This window comes from Patagioenas fasciata, chromosome 24, assembly GCF_037038585.1.
Source record: "Patagioenas fasciata isolate bPatFas1 chromosome 24, bPatFas1.hap1, whole genome shotgun sequence".
NCBI classification, from domain to species: Eukaryota; Metazoa; Chordata; class Aves; order Columbiformes; family Columbidae; genus Patagioenas; species Patagioenas fasciata.
This window is the reverse complement of record NC_092543.1, coordinates 2,737,709-2,756,131: the sequence shown is the minus strand read 5'-3', so window position 1 is coordinate 2,756,131 and position 18,423 is coordinate 2,737,709. Positions and strand designations below refer to the sequence as shown.

Below are 18,423 nucleotides of genomic sequence, written 5' to 3'. Positions count from 1 at the left end.
AAGCTGCTGGACATTGTCATGAGTCTTTCTCCTTGCTCTCTGCTACAATTGATGTCCTTGGATTAAAAAGAGGTCTGTATTATTAATAAAACCTAAAGAGATGGAGAATAACATTATTTCTCATCACACTGGAAGATGATCAGTGACATCCAACAGATCGTGACTTTCTGACACAACACACAATTCAAACAAGGTAACGCAAGCATTGCTGAAAACCTGCACTTTGTAATGTTTGAGTAACCAATACTTCAACCTTCCCATATGAAAATAAATCAATAAACTGTTCTTACTTTGCAAAAGCATTTCCATCCGCCTTGAGCTGTTCCTTTCCTCCTTAAAGTCATTTTCTGAAGAGCCCTGTGTTGCCAACGTAGCAGCTGCCAAACTCCCCTGGAAGTGGAGGGAAACAAGACAGAGCCACCAAAAAAACCCCAGTTTCTCTTGTATGGATTTACTGGAGAACACATTGAGGCTGACTTGGAGAAAGAAAAGCGCCAATATATTGATATAACAAAAAGATGCTGCTTCTTGCCCCGAAAAGGCTTCAGCAACACAAGGCTAACGCTGATTCCCTCTCAGACTCTGAAACTTGATTTACTTGAAAACGGCAGCAGATGTGTTGTTTCACTTCCAGCCAAGCTGTACGAAGTCCGCGAGTATCACGAACGTACCCACTAATTCCTTGAAGCTTAAAACTTCCATGCTTTCTTGGCCAAGCAGCAGCCCTGGTGCCAGCACCGCTATCGGTCCAACAGCTGACTCCAAAGGCTTAAAATCAGCGCTTGGACTGGTGTTGCAAGGGAATAAAGCCTTGAATAGCATAAAACTGCACTTGCTTCAAATACAAATAAGGAGCTCAGCTAGAAAAATAGGGGGAGCACTGAACAAGGAGGTTAATTTTGTAAAGCTTTGCGGAGCCAGCAGAAGCAAAACGCAGCAGAGGGAAGGAATGGCTTTCAAATAAATAACAGGAACATAAAATGAAATAAACTGGGGAGAGGGGCAGATTTCTCTCTTTACAGTCAAAGCAATATCTGCCCATCGACTTACACATTGATCCTGGCGCGTTGTTCTTGAAGACGTGAAACTCGAAAGACACAATAAAATCTTGTTGGTTCTTTGGTCTGAAAGCGCCGCTGAAATATTTTCCTGAGCGCGCCTGTTAGCAAACACCAAACCACCACGTCTGCAAGGAGAGGTTTGCACAGCAGCAGTTTCTCTGTTAACACGTCTAAGCAGCACTAACGGGGAAAGCTGCACAACTTGTCGGCTCAGCCCTAGAAAACATCACCATCACTTTGTTCACTTACACTGGCAATGCCGCCCCATCCGGCGACACGCGATACAACTTAAGCAGCACATATAAAAAGAGAAAACGAGTTCTTTATATCATTAAATAGTCTTTATTTTATAAAACATAATACAAAGCTTCTACACCATTCACTGGTGGAACATTAGTTGCTATTACACAGTAATTCAAACACAAGTTATTGTTTCACACTAGTTCTGCAGTTTCCTCTTACAATTCGCTCTAGACACTATGGACCAGCCTGAGGACGGGTCCCACTGTGTGCTAGAACAGCGTATTTCTCCTCCCTGGCTCTGTGATTCTATGCTGGAGCCCACTAGGCAGACTATGAGGCCTTACTGTGAGACATCATCGCTAGATCTACCTCATCAAGCTGTTCCTAATTGCTCCTTTGCTTTTTGGCGCCTTCGTTTAACTCCTAAAGGCTCAACATTGATCCCACCGCTCCACTTCTTCTAACCAAGCTTCCTCCTGGTTCAAAGAAGGGAATCACTTGGCCATTAAGTGTATTATCCTTCAAAACATCTTCACACAAGGTGTTCCGTAGATCCCTGCAGTCACCAACTGCCATCCCTACTCACCTGAGCAGGAATGGGCTGTACAGCGCGGAGCTGCACACCAAACCTCAGGGTCCACATCAGGACTGCTCAGGACACTCTTCTTGGTGCTCAGGTCTCCATGAACAGGCTGGTTTCACCCGCGCTTCTTCAGGACTTGCTGCTGAAACCCCTTTGGCTCCAGATTTATCGCAGAAAACCCACCAGACATCCTTTCTTCACCTTGCGCGTCCACCTGAGCGAGCAGCGGCACGGCCGATCTTCACACGCCTGTCTAGATCAATCTTTCTGACTCCTACCCATAAGTAGCACTGCAAAACACCCTGGACTCAAAGGCTTCGCTCAAAGCAACAGCATTTTGCTTTTAAACTGCACAGACCACCTCACATTCAAAGGTAGTGAAAATGCCAACACCCCACGAGGTAGGTAACACTGTGAAGTGGGTGAACAGAGGCAAAAGGGCTTCTTGACGTGCCCCACAGCAGCAGAGCTGGGGAAGCAACTGCAAGCCCGAACCAGCCCTTCTCGTCTCTCCTCAAGGCTCAATGGTCGCGTCGCTGTGTGGAATGAATGAAGTTTAAGGACCAGCTCACCATCTGCCGGCTCCGTTCGCATGAAGCGCTTCGGGCTCTTCGGGTCTTTGGCTCAGAGCAGGGCTGGTGCTGAGCCTCAACATAAAATGTCATCATAATGCCAGCAATCACAAAGGAACAGCGCCTAAGAACATGCGGCAAATAAACACCAGAAGCTGCCAATGGGGGGGGGGCATTTTTTCCAGTTTTTTCCTGCAAATGGGACAAGTAATGCTTGTTTTTTCTCCTAGTTAGGTGCACGTTTTTGCTTAAAAAAAGATTCTCTGCCTCTCACTTCTTTAATTATTGGGCAGTAAAATAAGTCTCTCTTACTCATTTTTCCTTTGACATTGACCTACAGTAACTGACAATCCCCAAACGCTGTGACAGACGCTGGGTTTGGATACAGCCCTCGCAACCTGGGATGACACGAGGGCAACAGAAATACAGGTTCTGGCCACCGTTCCCTTTAAATGGCCAAAACCGACAAGTACAGACTGTTTGCTGCAGTAAACCACTCTGCATTCACTGCTCTTCAAGTGACTTACAGCTTGGGGAAGGTGCCATTCCGTCTCAGGTTGGCTCCACGCTCTGCCAATAAGCGATATTATGGGCCAATAAGCCCAGCAGAGGGAATTTTGGCTTCCTGAAGATAAATCAGATGAATCTGGTTTGGTCCATCGGCCAGAAAAACACTTACGGGCAGGTCCTGATGGGATTTAGAACAGAGTGCTGGTCACTCACAGAGCTAAAAGCAAATATTTGGGGGGAGCGGGGAGTGTTTTAACAGTCAGGGCTGAAGAAGAGGGAAAAAGAGAAGCATTTCACATCGGGTCTGTATCTTTGGGTTTATTCACAGAGCACCGAGTCCTGCAAGGTGCCAGTGCTGATCAGAGCTTCTGGACACTACTGAAAAACAAGTTATACGTTATTAAGTAAGTTATTAAAAGGAATTGGAAATGGTAGGGAACAACCACCTACCTGAAACACTGCTCTTTCTAGAGTCACACTATCTCAACCACCAAAATCCTTTCTCCCAAAGAAACACAAGGATAATGAACGAAGTGCAGATATCAGCCATCATTTTGTATTCATGTAGCACCTCTCGAGTAAAGATCTGAAAGTGCATAAAGCAGATGGATCAGCTCCATCGCCCCCAATCCGCGGGTGGGGAAATGAGGCACAGAGTTGGCTACGTGACTCGCCCAAGGCCACGTAACAACGGTGGAAGAGCCAGCAATCCCAACTCTGATCAAACACTAGAACACGCTTCTTCCCAACAGAGTCACTCGAGCTGTCTGGACTGCACAGGACACTGAACGTGAAGATCTAGTGTTATTTCCTCCTCTCTTCCAAAATTCTACCAGTGCTGAAGGAGTTAGCTGCTAACGTTACTATGTACACGTGCACTGCTGGACTAGTTATGTTTAGTCCGTAAAATTAGCCCTTCTTTCACTGTATCATTTAGTCTACGCTTAGGTGCACACCAAGCCAGGCCAAACGCTGCAGATCAAATGAATCCATGGCGCAACTCCACTGAAATCCAGGGAGCTATGCCAGGGATAAATCTGGCTCCAGAACCGCTAACGTGTGTTGGCTCCTCTCCCGACAGTGGCATTTCAGGCACAATCCCCTTCTTGCCAGATTGCAAACTCGAGGAAGTCTTTACTCAGCATCCAATCAGTGGCTTTTCAGATGCCCGTTAGTCTTCAAGTACAACTCATCGCTCCTCCGACTCCTCCACGCGTGGTACTTCTTCATGCTCTTCCTCCTGGCGAAGCGGCAGATGCTGACCATGAAAACCCAGGAGACGGCGTACATGATGACGCCGCCCAGCTTGATGTACCACCTGGGTTTGGGAGAAACAAGCTCGCAGTACATCAGCCAGGCGCCCACTCCAATCCGCACTCCGGTGAACAGCACCACGAAGAAGAAATCCACCACGTCGCCCGCAAAGCTGTGGTAACACCCCGTCTCCTTCAGGAACCAGCGGGCCTGCAGCAGCGGGTTGGTGATCTCGCTGCCGAAGATGACGGCGTTGACCTCGGCAGCCGATTCCCCGAGCGCCAGTGATGCCGCGATGCCCAAGATGCTCACCAGGTGGTGGGCCAGCATCAGGGCCCCCTCCGTCTGGAAATACACACACCAGCACAGGTCGAAGAGGAAATAGCCCAAGCTAAGGCACAGCCCGTGTACCTGAAGAGTTGTGTTTGGTGACCCTGCAACACAAAGACACCAGAAAGGGTTTTAAAGCACAAATGCAGGATTCGAGTTGAAGAAGGGGCATCCACCTTCAGTGCTGGCGGGCTGGGATGAGCTTGTGCTGATCGCAGCACAGCTGGAGGAGTTGGACAAGTCACAATACCCGGGCTGTTCGTCTAACAGCTGCACACACGCAACGGCCACACGATGTGATCACTCTGCCAGATGACGCTAGCAAAACACAGTACCAGCCTCGCCGTTTCTCTAGAGCTTTCCATTGCAAAGCGGCTCGGATATAATTACGATCATCATCCCTCAAGCGGGCTGGATACTGAGGTGGTAGGAGAACACTACTTTGGGATCACAGTTTGGTTTCCTACCTGGGTGACTCAGAGGCCAGGGACCATCGATAAAGCCGATGTAGGCGGAGAGACACGTAGCGAGGACGCCGTGGGTCAGCGTGACCAACCTGCAGCTCCACTCGTAATTCCGGTGCTTGTAGCGACGGCAGAACCAGGCGTAGAGGGAAAGCCAGGCCAGCAGACTGCAGGCCACCCGCACCGGCAGGGGGAACAGCATCCTGCCGCAGGCACAGACACACAGAACACATCAGAAAGCGTTCAGCGGCGTTAGCACAACCCAGGACAGCATTTCACCCGTAACCACTGAGCACGCAGGGCTGGTTCCTCACGGTGTTGCTTGCTCCTAATGTATTTTCTTCCGCAGAGGAACTGCGGTTCCTACAAAGAAGTGCATCCTTGAGAATTAGGGCAGATTCACCATGCGGCCACCAGCTCCCAGACCCCTCACAAACAAAAGGCTCAATACCAGAACAAAACTACAGTGTGTAAACTGAATGCACACATTCCCAGAGGTGAAGAGTAAAGCACTAGAGAGCAGAGCTACACCAGAGCATCGGGGTCATCCCCCTCTCCTGCTTCCCCTCCTTGCTGTCCGCAGAACTGAAGCACAGGTCATACCCCACACTTCATCCCCCTTAATGATTTTAGCCAGCTCTCCAGAAGGCCAGGCCTTTCTTCACCAGGCACTTCCTTGTCTGGAAAACCTTCTTTCCTGATTTTTGCTACTTGTACACTCTGTACATTCACCTCCCATTACCCCTGTAATATATACAGACATATTTTAGACTCCAGCTTTCCGAAAAGGACTGCTGTGCTCCCAGATCTGCTCTAAACCCTTCCCACAAATAGAAGGTCCCCTCCAGAATCCATCACTGAGTGCTGCTTCCTTGACCCAACCCCACCATCCCATCTTAGCCCTGGCTCCAGTCCATCACAAGAGCACACAGTACTGCTGTTAAAAGCCCCCAAATATGTACTACTCTAATACCTACATCTTGCTCATAGTTATAATACCTCTCCAAGAAACACCAGATGTGTGCCATTACTCCCAGGCACTCAGGGAAGAGCAGCAGAGCTGAGTCAGACTCTGGGATACGTGAATTTCCAGTTGTGTAACAGCAGAAGCACCACAGGTCCTGCTGGTTCCTGCTGACCACCCACACCCCGCGCTGGGAACACCTCAAGGATCAAACGTGATGCGGAGCCCAAGCTGCGATGCCCAACTTTCCTGTCTGGCCTGTTGCAAGTACTACCAGGAATGACTTAGAAAGCTGGGTAAACAAAACCATTATGGTATAATGGGCCTCGGGAGCATGGGGAGAAGAAATAAGGACGTCATGAACTGCTCTGAGCAGGTGCTTCCACTGACGTCCCTGACACCTGAGGTCTGTACGCATTCAGAGTCAGGGCAGGAAGAGCTCTGATGTGACAAAGGCTGGAGGAGCCTGGCAGAAGGAAGGGAGAGGAATGACCTTTGAAACATTTCGAGGTGTTTTCCACACCTCCTCACGAAAAACGTTTCTCCATTCCCTGGAAAGAACAATGGGGCCACTTTCCGATTGCACATCAAAGCTCAACATCTGTCATTAGCATATACAGTATATATATATTGCACCTGTCATGAACAGAAGCTGCGAAATTCATGTATACTGTGATTAAGCTATAAAAGATGAACCCATAATTAACCAATTGGCATGATCAATGCTTTGTGACCACCTGCAAAACAAGGGGATATTGTTCAGGTTTTAGATCCTTCTGCAGGACAAGAGGGGGAGAGAAAATTAAGTAACACATTGTTCAGAAGCAGAGTGCTTAGTTTATACTTAACTAATAATTAATAAGTGTAAATAGGAAACTAAACCATTATCACTAACATCATAAATTATTTCTTAGGATAGATGTACTGTATGCCAAAATGTTCAAAAATTGTAATGCATATATAACAATTATGTGAACATAAGCAATGCATGAGCATCAAGTCGCTGGAGTGCTTATAAAATAAAGCACTGATAAAATAAAGAATGCCACTTAACAGCATAACTGACTCTGCTTTTAAGTTCATTTCTCTGTTTCAGTCCTGAGAAAGGCCAATATCCTTTAAAAACATCAGTACTAACAATCATTTGTACCAGCAGCAGCAACGGTGAACAAAAAGCCGACTGAATGAATGAATGAAAGCAGATTCTACAATAAAGTCCAAAAAGCCTTGATCTCCCCAACAGAGCTCAAACACCAGATGTGCATTCCAAAGCACCGTTATGTGCTTGATTTTTCGGGTTTTTTTTTTGGTACACATGACAAAATGGAGGAGCCCAGAGAACCCAACGTGCCGCAAAATCCATCAGCCCGTCCAGCTCGCCCGAGCCCGCACCTTCCTCTGGGGGCCGCGGCCGCACCCGCATCGGCCCCGGGGCCTCCGCGCCCCGACCCGGCACCCACCGCTCCCTCCGCGCTCCTCCGGCCGCTCCGCGGGGCCGGTGGCCGCTCCTGGCTGCGGGGGAAGGGGCTGATCCCGCACAGGCCGCGGGGGAGACCCCGGCCCGTCCGTCCGCCCGCCCCGGCCCCGCAAACCCACCTGCAGGACGCGGCCGCTGCGGCGCCTCCGCCGGCCGGGAGGGGAAGAAACGGCGGCCGAGGGGCACCTGGCGGCGGGGAGGAGAGAAGGCAAGGGAGGGAACGGAGCCTGCGGGGGGGCTGGAACCACAGAACAGAGTGTGAGGGGTTGGAAGGGACCTGGGAAGCTCATCCAGTGCAATCCCCCATGGAGCAGGAACACCCAGCTGAGGTGCCACAGGAAGGGGTCCAGGCGGGTTTGAATGTCTGCAGAGAAGGAGACTCCACAACCTCCCTGGGCAGCCTGGGCCAGGCTCTGACACCCTCACCCCCAACAAGTTGCTTCTCCTCTTGCAGTGGAACCTCCTGTGTTCCAGTTTGCACCCATTGCCCCTTGTCCTGTCACTGGTTGTCACCCAGAAGAGCCTGGCTCCATCCTCCTGACACTGCCCCTTTCCATATTGATCCCCAGGAATGAGTCCCCCCTCAGTCTCCTCTTCTCCAGCTCCAGAGCCCCAGCTGCCTCAGCCTTTCCTCACACGGGAGATGCTCCACTCCCTGCAGCATCTTGGTGGCTGCGCTGGACTCTGTGCAGCAGTTCCCTGTCCTTCTGGAGCTGAGGGGCCACAACTGGACACAATATTCCAGGTGTGGTCTCCCCAGGGCAGAGCAGAGGGGCAGGAGAACCTCTCTGACCTACTGACCACCCCCTTCTAACCCACCCCAGGTCCCATTGGCTTCCTGGCCACAAGGGCCCAGTGCTGGCTCATGCTCACCCTGCTGCCCCCCCGGGACCCTCAGATCCCTTTTCCCCACACCCCTCCCCCATTGCATGTCCCACCTAAAGCCCTTCAGGTCTGGCACCAACTGGTTTGCACGGTTCACTGTGAGGTTTCACGCTTAACAGGTTGTTGCCCACACAACAAGAAGCGGGTCACGTTCCCACTGGGTAGAAACAGAGCATCGCTTTAGCCCGCGGGCATGGGAAATGAGTCCCACACCCCCATGACCTGCTTCGATCAGCTCACACGTCCCGGAGATAACAGGCATGAGCACACATCTGCAGGCAGACACGAGCCGGCTTTACTCACACCTGATGGGAACTGACTCCTCTACAGAGCTTGCACAACCGCGTCAGGGTAGCACCAGCTTCCCCGGGACGTACCCGCGGGGCTCATCACCCAGGGCACGCAGCTTCGGCAGCTGGGAGATCACGCAGCCCTGCCCTAAGCACAGCCTCTCACCCACTGCTTATGCAGCAGTTACAGAGCCTTAGCAATAGCTTCTCACTAAACTGCATCTTTTCCCTCTCCTCATCTACATCCATGGAGCACCAAAACCCAGATTTTATGCAGGACACCTAAATAAGTTTAAAAAACCATATCCCTCTATCTCACCATTTCAGGTCAGGCACAAGTTCCTATTGCCACAAGATGCTCATCCTTCAGCTATTTGGGCACAACAGCCGCACTAGCGTTAATAGTGCGTTTGCTTCTCTGACAAAGCTTTCATCTTGCTTCCTCCGCCTTTGCTGCGCCAGGGCCCCTCCAATAGCCTTGATAACAACCGGCACGGAGCTGTTCTAATGTTTAGCTTCGGATAAAGAGCAGTGTTGACAGACAGAAAGCTCTGGGGCTAACGTTGACTCATAGCACAGGAACTGAGCCGCCAGGAACAACAACAGATACGGTCTGACTGACTGAAAGTCCTAACAAGGCAAGGACCATTTAATGCCCGAGATAAAACATAGAGGAGGAATTGTGGGGATTTTTGTTCTAGATCATACAATGTGCAAAACTGGCATCTAGTGAGATGCAAGCTGGCAAGTTAAATCACCTCCCTGTGATTGTACCAGAAGTTAAGTGCTGCTTATACACTAATTTTCTTGTTTGCTTTGCAGCGAGTCAGCCGTTTCAATAGCAGGCTGAGCTGCGCCGGCTCGGTTTGCCTGCAGATGAATAAAAAGCATTCAGCAAAACAGCCCAGGACAGGAACCTCTGCTGACAGTTGTTTGCACGCTGTAGTATCGCTACACCCTGGCTCAGCAGTACATCCTTTCTTCTTTCTGTACCTATCCTAACAAGAGCTTACAACACTGAATGGTCACGGAAGGTATGAGCTTAACAACACTGGGAAACTTGTCCAAACACAAAATATATAGGGACTGGAAACACACAAGAGTCCAAAAGCCTCCATCACGGATAGGTCAAGAGCAACACTCTGTTTTACAGGTAAGCAAGCTGGCTGCTCTGATTTACTGTCCCTCCATTGAACAGTTTCCTTGTTGGAAACCAAACCCAGGCTCACCTCTCAGTCCTGGCCCAGCAGCAGCAGGTTCTCAGCTGGAAACAGCTGCTCGGCAGCGTCTTAGGGCATCTCTAAGACCAAAGGTGTTGTCCTGCTTTCAGTTGCTTCTCCAAAGACAGCGTGGACAAACCACCTCGCGACCCAAGCCTTCTGAACTGGTCATTCCTAGGATGAAAAACAGAGGCATTGGTAGTGCAGAGAGAAAACAAGGTAACCTGGCATTTGCCAAGAGCAAACACCTCAGTCTAATGGCCCGTTCTTAAGTTCCCTGTGATACTGAGTCATCGGCAAGGCAGGTTCTGGGTTCATTAGTCACAAATGTGAGCCACAGCTGAGCCTCATGGATCCTTTACACCTCAAGCCTGAGCTCCAGAGCACACGGCTCTGTCCGTGTTTGCTTCCCCACCAGCTCGCTCCTTTCTGAACCTCATGAACTGGAGCTTTACCAGCCCCTATCAGCCTTAGCGTGCTCAGCCTGCTCTCAAGCCTATTTTCCTCAGCATTAACTGCAGTTGCCTCCGTAAGACCCACAACAAAAGGACATTACAGCAAAAAAAAGAGAGAGCATAACTTTATTACAAGTCCCATCACTCATAGGATGTTTCGGAAGTGACTCTGGCAACACAAGGCCAGGCCCCCCAGAGCCACGCTGGCGACCTATCGGGACTGCAAGGCTCCTGCTTTTCTAGGTTATTTCACATCATTTTTTAATCCCTCCAGACACCTCATTCCAGCCCCCAGCCAGGGCAGATATGTGCACTGAACAGGGCCAAACTTAGCGAGATAAGAGGCATGGAGGAGCCTGAACTGGAGCCTTCAGTAGAGGGAATTCACACTGAAACCCCAAGGGAAATGTCAGAACACGATGACAAGAGGCGAAGGAAACAAGAGAACCCGTCCACGCTCCCAGACCTGCTGGTGCGGAGCAGATGTTACACTGAGATCTGCCTAAATACGGTCACCCCTGAAAATACAGTCACTTATTAGACTACTTAGCCGCACGTTAAGTGGCTTATAAATGAGCAAACCCCAGAACAGGAGCATCCAGAGAGGGCTCTTCTCTACCATCTCTCACCTACAAAATGCCTGATTGTTCAAAAAGCAATCCGGGGCTAAGTGAACACCTGCTGATGGAGTTTATTGGCACAAGTCTAATTCTTGACTCCTGTTTGCAAGGGCCAGAGTCAGCCCCAGTGAAGTCACGCTGTTCTAAGATCAGTGTCTGCTTGAACGCAAGCATTAAATTAAAAAAACACATTATTAAAAACAATGAGGTAAAACATCGCCTTACCTCAAGTACCATCACTTCACACACTCCACTATATCCCTGCAAGCACCTGAATCTTGTTCAGAGGCTTTTCATCCAAGTATTTAGTCAAGTGTTTTGTCCAGCTCCAGGTTTAAGAGAGAGCGGTGCTCAGTAAGTCTTTGTCACACTCTTCCTGGTCCCACTGGCAGGAAGATGGGATTTGTCAGATTTGTTTTTCCGGCTCTACACCGTAAAATGATTTTTACCTCCAAAACGATTACAGAACACACAGTTATCGGTTGGAGACTCAACAGTTCATCGCCACCCTGAGCCATTGCTGGGGAACCCAGAGAATCAGGGTTCAGTAGACACGCCAGGCTCCTCGGATTTCTGCTCAAACCCCGATTTTGTCAGCTTTCCTGTGTGCCCAGTGCGGATTCTTCTCCAGATCAGTGCCAGAAAGTCAATTCCATATCACTTTTAGGGGTTCTTTTCACAGAAATAGCCTTCAGTGGCCAGGAACCTAGCCCAAGGGACTACCATTAATGACCTGCTAAGCGCCCGTTAGTTTTCGCAGGTGCATTCACACAGCTCAGCCTTGTCCAGGAATGGTATTTTTTCACCATTTTCCTCTTAACAAAGCGGCAGATTTCAACCATGAAGCCCAAGGACACCACGTACATGGCGAGGCCTCCGGCCTTGAGGAGCCAGCTGGTACCAGGGGCCGTCACCATCGCGTACATGATCAGAGCTCCTCCTCCCATCCGCAGCACCACGAAGAGGAACACAAACAAGAAGTCGACCAGCTCTCCCAGGACAGTGTAGTAACAGCCCATCTCCCGCAGGAACCAGCGGGTCTGGAGCAGCGGGTTGGTGATCTCGCTAACAAATAAAACAGCGATGACTTCTGTCGCAGAATTCCCCAGCCCCAGCACCATGATCATGCCGCAGATGCTCAGCGTGTGATGGAACAGCATTAGATCCCCCTCTGTCTGGAAATAAAGGCACCAGCCCAGGTCAAAGATAAAGTAACCCAAGGTCAGGGACAGCACGTGGATCTGAAGAGACGTGTTTGGTGAACCTGAAATGAAAGATGAACATAAGCCTGGGGTTATTTGTTCGTTAATGCATGGTGTAAAATACAACGTTGAATTGGTAAATGCATGATGTAAAATACAACTTTGAATTGGTAAATGCATGATGTAAAATACAACGTCGAATTGGTCAATGCATGGTGTAAAATACGACTTTGAATTGGTTCATGCATGGTGTAAAAGACAATGTTGAATTGGTTCATGCATGGTGTAAAAGACAATGTTGAATTGGTTCATGCATGGTGTAAATAAGAAAGGAAAAAAAGTTGAATAGTTTATTAATGGTTCATTAGAGGATTTGATGCGCTATATGTGTGAAATACATTAATTTATGTAACTCCAGCTTCAAGAAAGATGAAAATCGATAGAATGAATAAAGCACGATGAACAAATGTTTTGAACGTTTAGTTGAAAATTACTCGTGTTGTTTAGAAAGTCAGAGGAAATAAATGGAATGAATCAGTAAGAATTTGTGTCTTACAAGCATTCACTAAATTGCACCATTAACTGTGGGCACACCAGAACCAAACAGAGAGCAGAGCGCGTTAGCGCGGGGTGGCTCCCTACATCCTTAGACCATTTCATTAAGACTTTCTTCTACAATATAGAGCAACACAGGCGTTGGATATGTCTCTTTGCTCTTTAGTTTCCAGCCTTATCCTATGGGATGTCTGGTTCTGTTGTCCCTTCATGCACACCCAGGCAGGTCATCCCATCCCATCCCATCCCATCCCATCCCATCCCATCCCATCCCATCCCATCCCATCCCATCCCATCCCATCCCATCACGCTTCTGCTCCTCTTTTTTCTCGCTCCCCTTTTAAAATGCAGGGGTGGGAAGCCTGAGCCCATCAGCAGAACTGGTAGAGATTTCCCGATCGAAAACAGCAAACAAAACCCCGCAGCCGAACGCCAGGAGTTACTACACCCTTAAAGATGTGAACAGCGCTATCACCAACACGTTGCTACGCCTAATGCTGCAATAAACTCGTGCTGCCAACCTGAGAGCTTTCATTACGTACATGGATAAAACAAACATATAAGAATACAAACATTAGTAGTAGGAAGTGGTAAGGGCTGGAGAAGAGTTAAATAAAATCCTGCCCCAAACATGTCCCAACAGAATAAATATAAGAGAGCAGACAGCAAAAGCAACCAGTCCCCTACTCCAAGTGTAACCACACGGCATGACAAGGACGTTGTGAGACTCCAAACGCACCTGCGTGGGTCAGAGCCCAGGGGCCATCCAGGAGAGCGGCGTAACCCGAGAGGCCGGTGACAAGGACCCCGTGCAGCAGCGTGACCAAGCGGCAGCTCCACTCGTAAGATCGGTGTTTGTTCCAGAAGCACAAACAGGCGTACAGGGCCAGCCAGACAACAAGGCTGCACGTCACCTCCAGAGCGATGGACACCATCCTGCTGAACGGAGCGCCAGGACGTGCTGAGCATCCAATCACAGAAACCCCAGAGGGGGGAAATAATAACTTAGAAACCCCCAAACAACACAGAAACAACCAAACCCGAAACAGCAAATCAAACCAACCCAAAACACGCTCCCCGTGAGCACGGCGCTGCCTCACGCCCCCAGCACAAACCGCTCCTCACTATGGTTTTTTGTGCGGAAAAACAAGACCCCAGCAAAGCTCCTCACCCCGGCGCTGCCGCTGGGCTCTGCACACCTGGGACCCGCCCTGGCGAAGGCAGCGCCGCCCGCACCGAGAGCCTTTTATGCTCCCCTCCCCTTTCCGCCTCTCCCCACACCCAAGGTGCTGCTGAGCGCCTCCTACCCCTCCATTCTGCCCCGTTTACCTGTCCTGGGGTGACAAGAGATCCGAGCAGCACCCCAGGGGAGTGAGGGGGTCCTGGTACCTGGGGACAGCGCCGGGGATGGGCTCAAATAATAATGACAGGCGCTCGGAGCATGTCGGCCAAGCTGGTACCTGTGGGAACAGCAGGATGAGCAGTTCCAGCTAAATAGCCTTGAGCAGGTTATACAGAAATATGTTTTTCATGAGTGTAAGGAGTGATAGCCCAGTGAGAACGGTATCTCGGGTCAGAAAACCGCCCCCGTGTGTGTGATGTGTGAATGAGCGGGTCGGAACGCCGCCCACAAGATACGCATGGGAACGTGGCTGAAAACAGACACAGCGTGAGCGTGGTGTGTTGGGATATTTGCTGAGAAAACATCCTGTCTAACCTCTTAGTCCAGGTCTGTACCTGTAAAGCTGAAAATTGAGGACTGTTAATAAAAGTCTGCTCAGCTCTGCGCTTGCTGCTGCCAAGAACTCTGTGTCTGCGCGTCTGTCTGCGTCCGTGTGAATCGCTCCATCGCCGCAGGTACCTCCATCCAGCCTCAGCCCTGCCCGCCATAAGTCCTGTAAGACTTTAATTTGGCTGAATATTTGTGCGCACAAGCGCAGGCACGTCGCGAGAAGAGCCAGCGGCCACCAACGCGTTTGCAGAGAGCAAGTTTCATTGTAGTCACCTCTCTGCTGATCTCCGACGTCACGCCTGAGCTCCCGTGCAGCGCTGATGCGAGCGGGGCCGCGGGCGCTGGTCGGTTCTCTGATGGAGGAGAATAAAGTGAAGAATAAAGGCGGATCTGATACGGGGGAAGGCGCTTTTGTCCTTCTGTTATTATAAAAAAGCAGATTTTAATAATGATTTTGCAAGACTGGGTGTTCTACCTAAAGGTTGGCACACAGAATAAGGCAAAAAGCCCCTGTTTATATCCCCCCTCCAAATCCCGGCCGCAATTTCCCTCCCCTGTTCCCCAGTGATCGGTACTTCAGGATTTACAGACCACCCAACCCTGCCTCAGTTTACATATTTCATTCATCTAACTCTGTATCCAAGGCAGCTGATGTGCTCCGGACCACGGAATGATGCTCCTCTATTATAGAAAAATGAAGGAATTTTTACAAATGATGTGTCAAATGAAAGGATAACTTGTTTTTACAGCTTTCTGCCAAGCTCCACACGACACTGCCCAACCTGCAAACTATTTATTCTGTACGAGATGTCACCAAATAATGACAAGGACTTACAGGTCAAACTGATTTACATTATTTAATTTAAATGTCATGCCAAGCAGACCTGATGGCATTTTGAACAAATAATCTCATTTATTTATGAAGCTCTAAGCTTTCAACAATTACAGTTGAATTAACAGGTAAACTAAGTATTATAATAGATCATATCAAACTTTTCTTTACTTAGACTGAAGAATGTAGAGAATTATGTAAATATTAAAGAATAACTCATTAAAAATAAAAGGGTCTTATAGGTACTACAGGCCTAACTTGCATGAACTCTACAAGTGGTAGTAATTCTTTACTAAGCTGCTAGAGAACTACTGTGAGTTAGTTTTGAGGAAACGGCCAATGTTGCAGTTACAGGAGGGGAGGCTGAGCCAGGAGTCGATGGGGACGTTTTGGGTCTGGAGCCGGGAGGGGTGCGGGACGCACGGGGACGTGTGACACACAACACGCAGAACAGGACGAGTGAGCAAGGGAGTGAGTAACCAGGAAAGGGCTGAGCTTCCTCCAAGCCCTGATGGTAAACTCGGCGCCGGTACCGTGTAATTTATGGCTATTCTATTTGCTCTAAAATTTATCTAAAGGAGATTGTGTGTCCCAAACAAGCCAAACAGCTCGATTCTGGGAGGGAAACTAATCGCTCAGAACATGAGACGCCTCATTCTCAACAGGCCTGTGCTGTGTGTGCTGCACCCCAGAGGAAGCTTGAAATCACAGAATTACAGAGTGTCAGAGACTGGAAGGGCCCTGGAAAGCTCATCCAGTGCAATCCCCCATGGAGCAGGAACACCCAGCTGAGGTTCCACAGGAAGGGGTCCAGGCGGGTTTGAATGTCTGCAGAGCAGGAGACTCCACAACCTCCCTGGGCAGCCTGGGCCAGGCTCTGCCACCCTCACCCCCAACAAGTTGCTTCTCCTCTTGCAGTGGAACCTCCTGTGTTCCAGTTTGCACCCATTGCCCCTTGTCCTGTCACTGGGTGTCATCCAGAAGAGCCTGGCTCCATCCTCCTGACACTGCCCCTTTCCATATTGATCCCCAGGAATGAGTCCCCCCTCAGTCTCCTCTTCTCCAGCTCCAGAGCCCCAGCTCCCTCAGCCTTTCCTCACACGGGAGATGCTCCACTCCCTTCAGCATCTTGGTGGCTGCGCTGGACTCTCTGCAGCAGTTCCCTGTCCTTCTGGAGCTGAGGGGCCACAACCGGACACAATATTCCAGGTGTGGTCTCCCCAGAGCAGAGCAGAGGGGCAGGAGAACCTCTCTGACCTACTGACCACCCCCTTCTAACCCACCCCAGGTCCCATTGGCTTCCTGGCCACAAGGGCCCAGTGCTGGCTCATGGTCACCCTGCTGTCCCCAGGACCCCCAGGTCCCTTTCCCTCACACTGCTCTCCAACAGCTCGTTCCCAACTCATACTGGAACCTGGGGTAAAAAATCTCTGATAATACACTCAAATAAGTTTTTAGTTAGATTGTAGGTCATAGCTTGCTCTTATACTAGAGTTAAAACTTTCTGATTGTCTCTCTTTTGCCAGCATTTTGCTGCCTGCTCCTGCAGAGGCTCCACGGGCAGGAACCCCCAGCACAGAGACAGGGGCTCCCACTGCAACTCTGTCTCAAGCTGCTGGGATCCGTAAAACTCAGCCTGAATTTAAGCTTAGCTACTGAAGGCCTTGCACGGAAGTGTTAGGAACTACGCAGGAATAACTGGGTAAAATTTGCAGATTAGGGCAATGAAGGCAACCAGAATGGTCACTTCTGAGCTTTCAAATAATTGCTTATAATCTGTGAAATAACTCCAATTTTTTCACAATAGAAACAAGCTGGAAACCAGAGCTTCACCGCGGGTCAGTGTAATGCAGTGTAATACAGTGTAACGTCTTCTATGCTGGCAGCAGAATCAGCTGTGGCTGAGGACGGGGAGAAGGGAAGGATTTACCGTCACCATCGCCTAATGGGGATTAAGTGATTTGTCCAAGGTCATGCATGAATTAAAATAAGATAGTGTCCCAAAGGTACAGATGTGTATTAACTCTTCCTATCTGCTAAACCTTACATGATCTGTCACCCTTTCTCTTATCCTTCGAGCTGGAATCAAACCAGTGACCTAAGGACATACAGATATAATAGATAAAATAAATAAATAAACAAAAATAAGAAGAAAAAAGTAAAAGAGTCATTGTCTCAGATGTGTGCCATTGTTTCCATATGTAGAATATAGATTTTACGAAGGTCTGTGTTTTAGGAGGGAGAGACTGGAGCTATAATCCCTTCACGTCACTTGAGCATATTTTTCATATGGAACCAGTTTGAATAAGGATTGTAAAACTATTGATCAGAATCCACATTCCGCTGCCTTTATGTGTTGCAGCACAATCGGTGACCACTCAGGCGGGATGAAAAATACGGATTGTTTAGTTCTCCATCCTCCTGGCAGGGGCGGCTGAGTCACCACCGCGCGCTGGCTCACCCTGGTGCCATCCCGGGCACAGACAGCAGAGGAAATTCCTCTCCCACGCGCTTCACCTGTACCTCAGTACATGTCAATGCTTTGCTTTAGTTTTCTGGATGGATATTTTTTAAAAACCTACGACAGAATTGAAATTTTCATGTGAACATAGTTGGGAGGCAATGGAGAACAATCAACCCTCCGAGCAGGTAAGAAAAGGGCCATAGCAGTCGGGAAAGTTAGCTTAATACTTCCCGTCTACATTTCTTGTTTTCTCAACATAAAATGGTTTTTAAATCACAACAGATTTTGTTGAAAAAATTGTCTCCTGAAAGTTGGCTACTGAAGTTCTAAAATACAGACTTGGGAGTGAGTGGTTATCAGGGAGAGAAGAATCCAAGACTCTGCTGCTCTTATTCCTTGGACACCAGTTATACAAGGATACTTTCCCTGGCCAAACCCAAGGATCTTATTAAGAGTGGCCTGCAAATGTGAGCTAGAAACCAAGGAGAGAGCAAGAGGAGAGGAAGGAGGGGAGGAATGGGGCTTACCAGTCCCAGGCACCGGATTGAGGGAGGCCCCAAGGACCCTGAGGTAGAGACCTACAGAGAAACAGAAGCAAAGCGTAAGCAGTTGTCACCATGAGGGTACAGATCGCAAAATGTCACTCCTTTCACATCCCCTTTACAGTGTGCTGCCTCCCAGGCAGACTTGTATCTACATCTGAGGGTCCC

At 49.3% G+C, this 18,423-nt stretch overlaps 2 protein-coding genes across 7 annotated transcripts; both read right to left on the bottom strand.

Moving 5' to 3' along the window:
• Positions 1–1,380: 1,380 nt before the first annotated feature.
• LOC136111539 (TLC domain-containing protein 5) lies at positions 1,381–9,996 on the bottom strand. 6 transcript variants are annotated; one of them, XM_065855802.2, is made up of 3 exons: positions 9,863–9,996; positions 5,021–5,220; positions 1,381–4,657 (listed from the first exon to the last, which is right to left on the bottom strand). In XM_065855802.2, the coding sequence occupies exons 2-3, from the start codon at positions 5,217–5,219 to the stop codon at positions 4,119–4,121; spliced, it is 738 nt and encodes a 245-aa protein (XP_065711874.1). In that variant the 5' UTR covers position 5,220; positions 9,863–9,996; the 3' UTR covers positions 1,381–4,118. The 6 variants fall into 6 exon arrangements, with proteins under 6 accessions (XP_065711874.1, XP_065711875.1, XP_071654865.1 ...); XM_065855803.2 differs by lacking the exon at positions 9,863–9,996 and adding an exon at positions 7,578–7,682; XM_071798764.1 differs by lacking the exon at positions 9,863–9,996 and adding an exon at positions 7,374–7,567.
• A 1,657-nt stretch (positions 9,997–11,653) lies between these two features.
• On the bottom strand, positions 11,654–13,641 carry LOC136111540 (TLC domain-containing protein 5-like). The gene is made up of 2 exons (XM_065855805.2): positions 13,425–13,641; positions 11,654–12,192 (listed from the first exon to the last, which is right to left on the bottom strand). The coding sequence occupies exons 1-2, from the start codon at positions 13,618–13,620 to the stop codon at positions 11,654–11,656; spliced, it is 735 nt and encodes a 244-aa protein (XP_065711877.1). The 5' UTR covers positions 13,621–13,641.
• Between the last annotated feature and the right edge of the window lie 4,782 nt (positions 13,642–18,423).

Bases quoted from the DNA above. Each gene is read 5' to 3' on its own strand.
- LOC136111539 (XM_065855802.2), bottom strand. From the start codon at position 5,219: ATGCTGTTCCCCCTGCCGGTGCGGGTGGCCTGCAGTCTGCTGGCCTGG. The intron at 4,658-5,020 runs GTAGGAAACCAA...TTTGTGTTGCAG, and splicing joins CTGGCCTCTGAGTCACCCAG to GGTCACCAAACACAACTCTT.
- LOC136111540 (XM_065855805.2), bottom strand. From the start codon at position 13,620: ATGGTGTCCATCGCTCTGGAGGTGACGTGCAGCCTTGTTGTCTGGCTG. The intron at 12,193-13,424 runs GTGCGTTTGGAG...CTTTCATTTCAG, and splicing joins CTGGGCTCTGACCCACGCAG to GTTCACCAAACACGTCTCTT.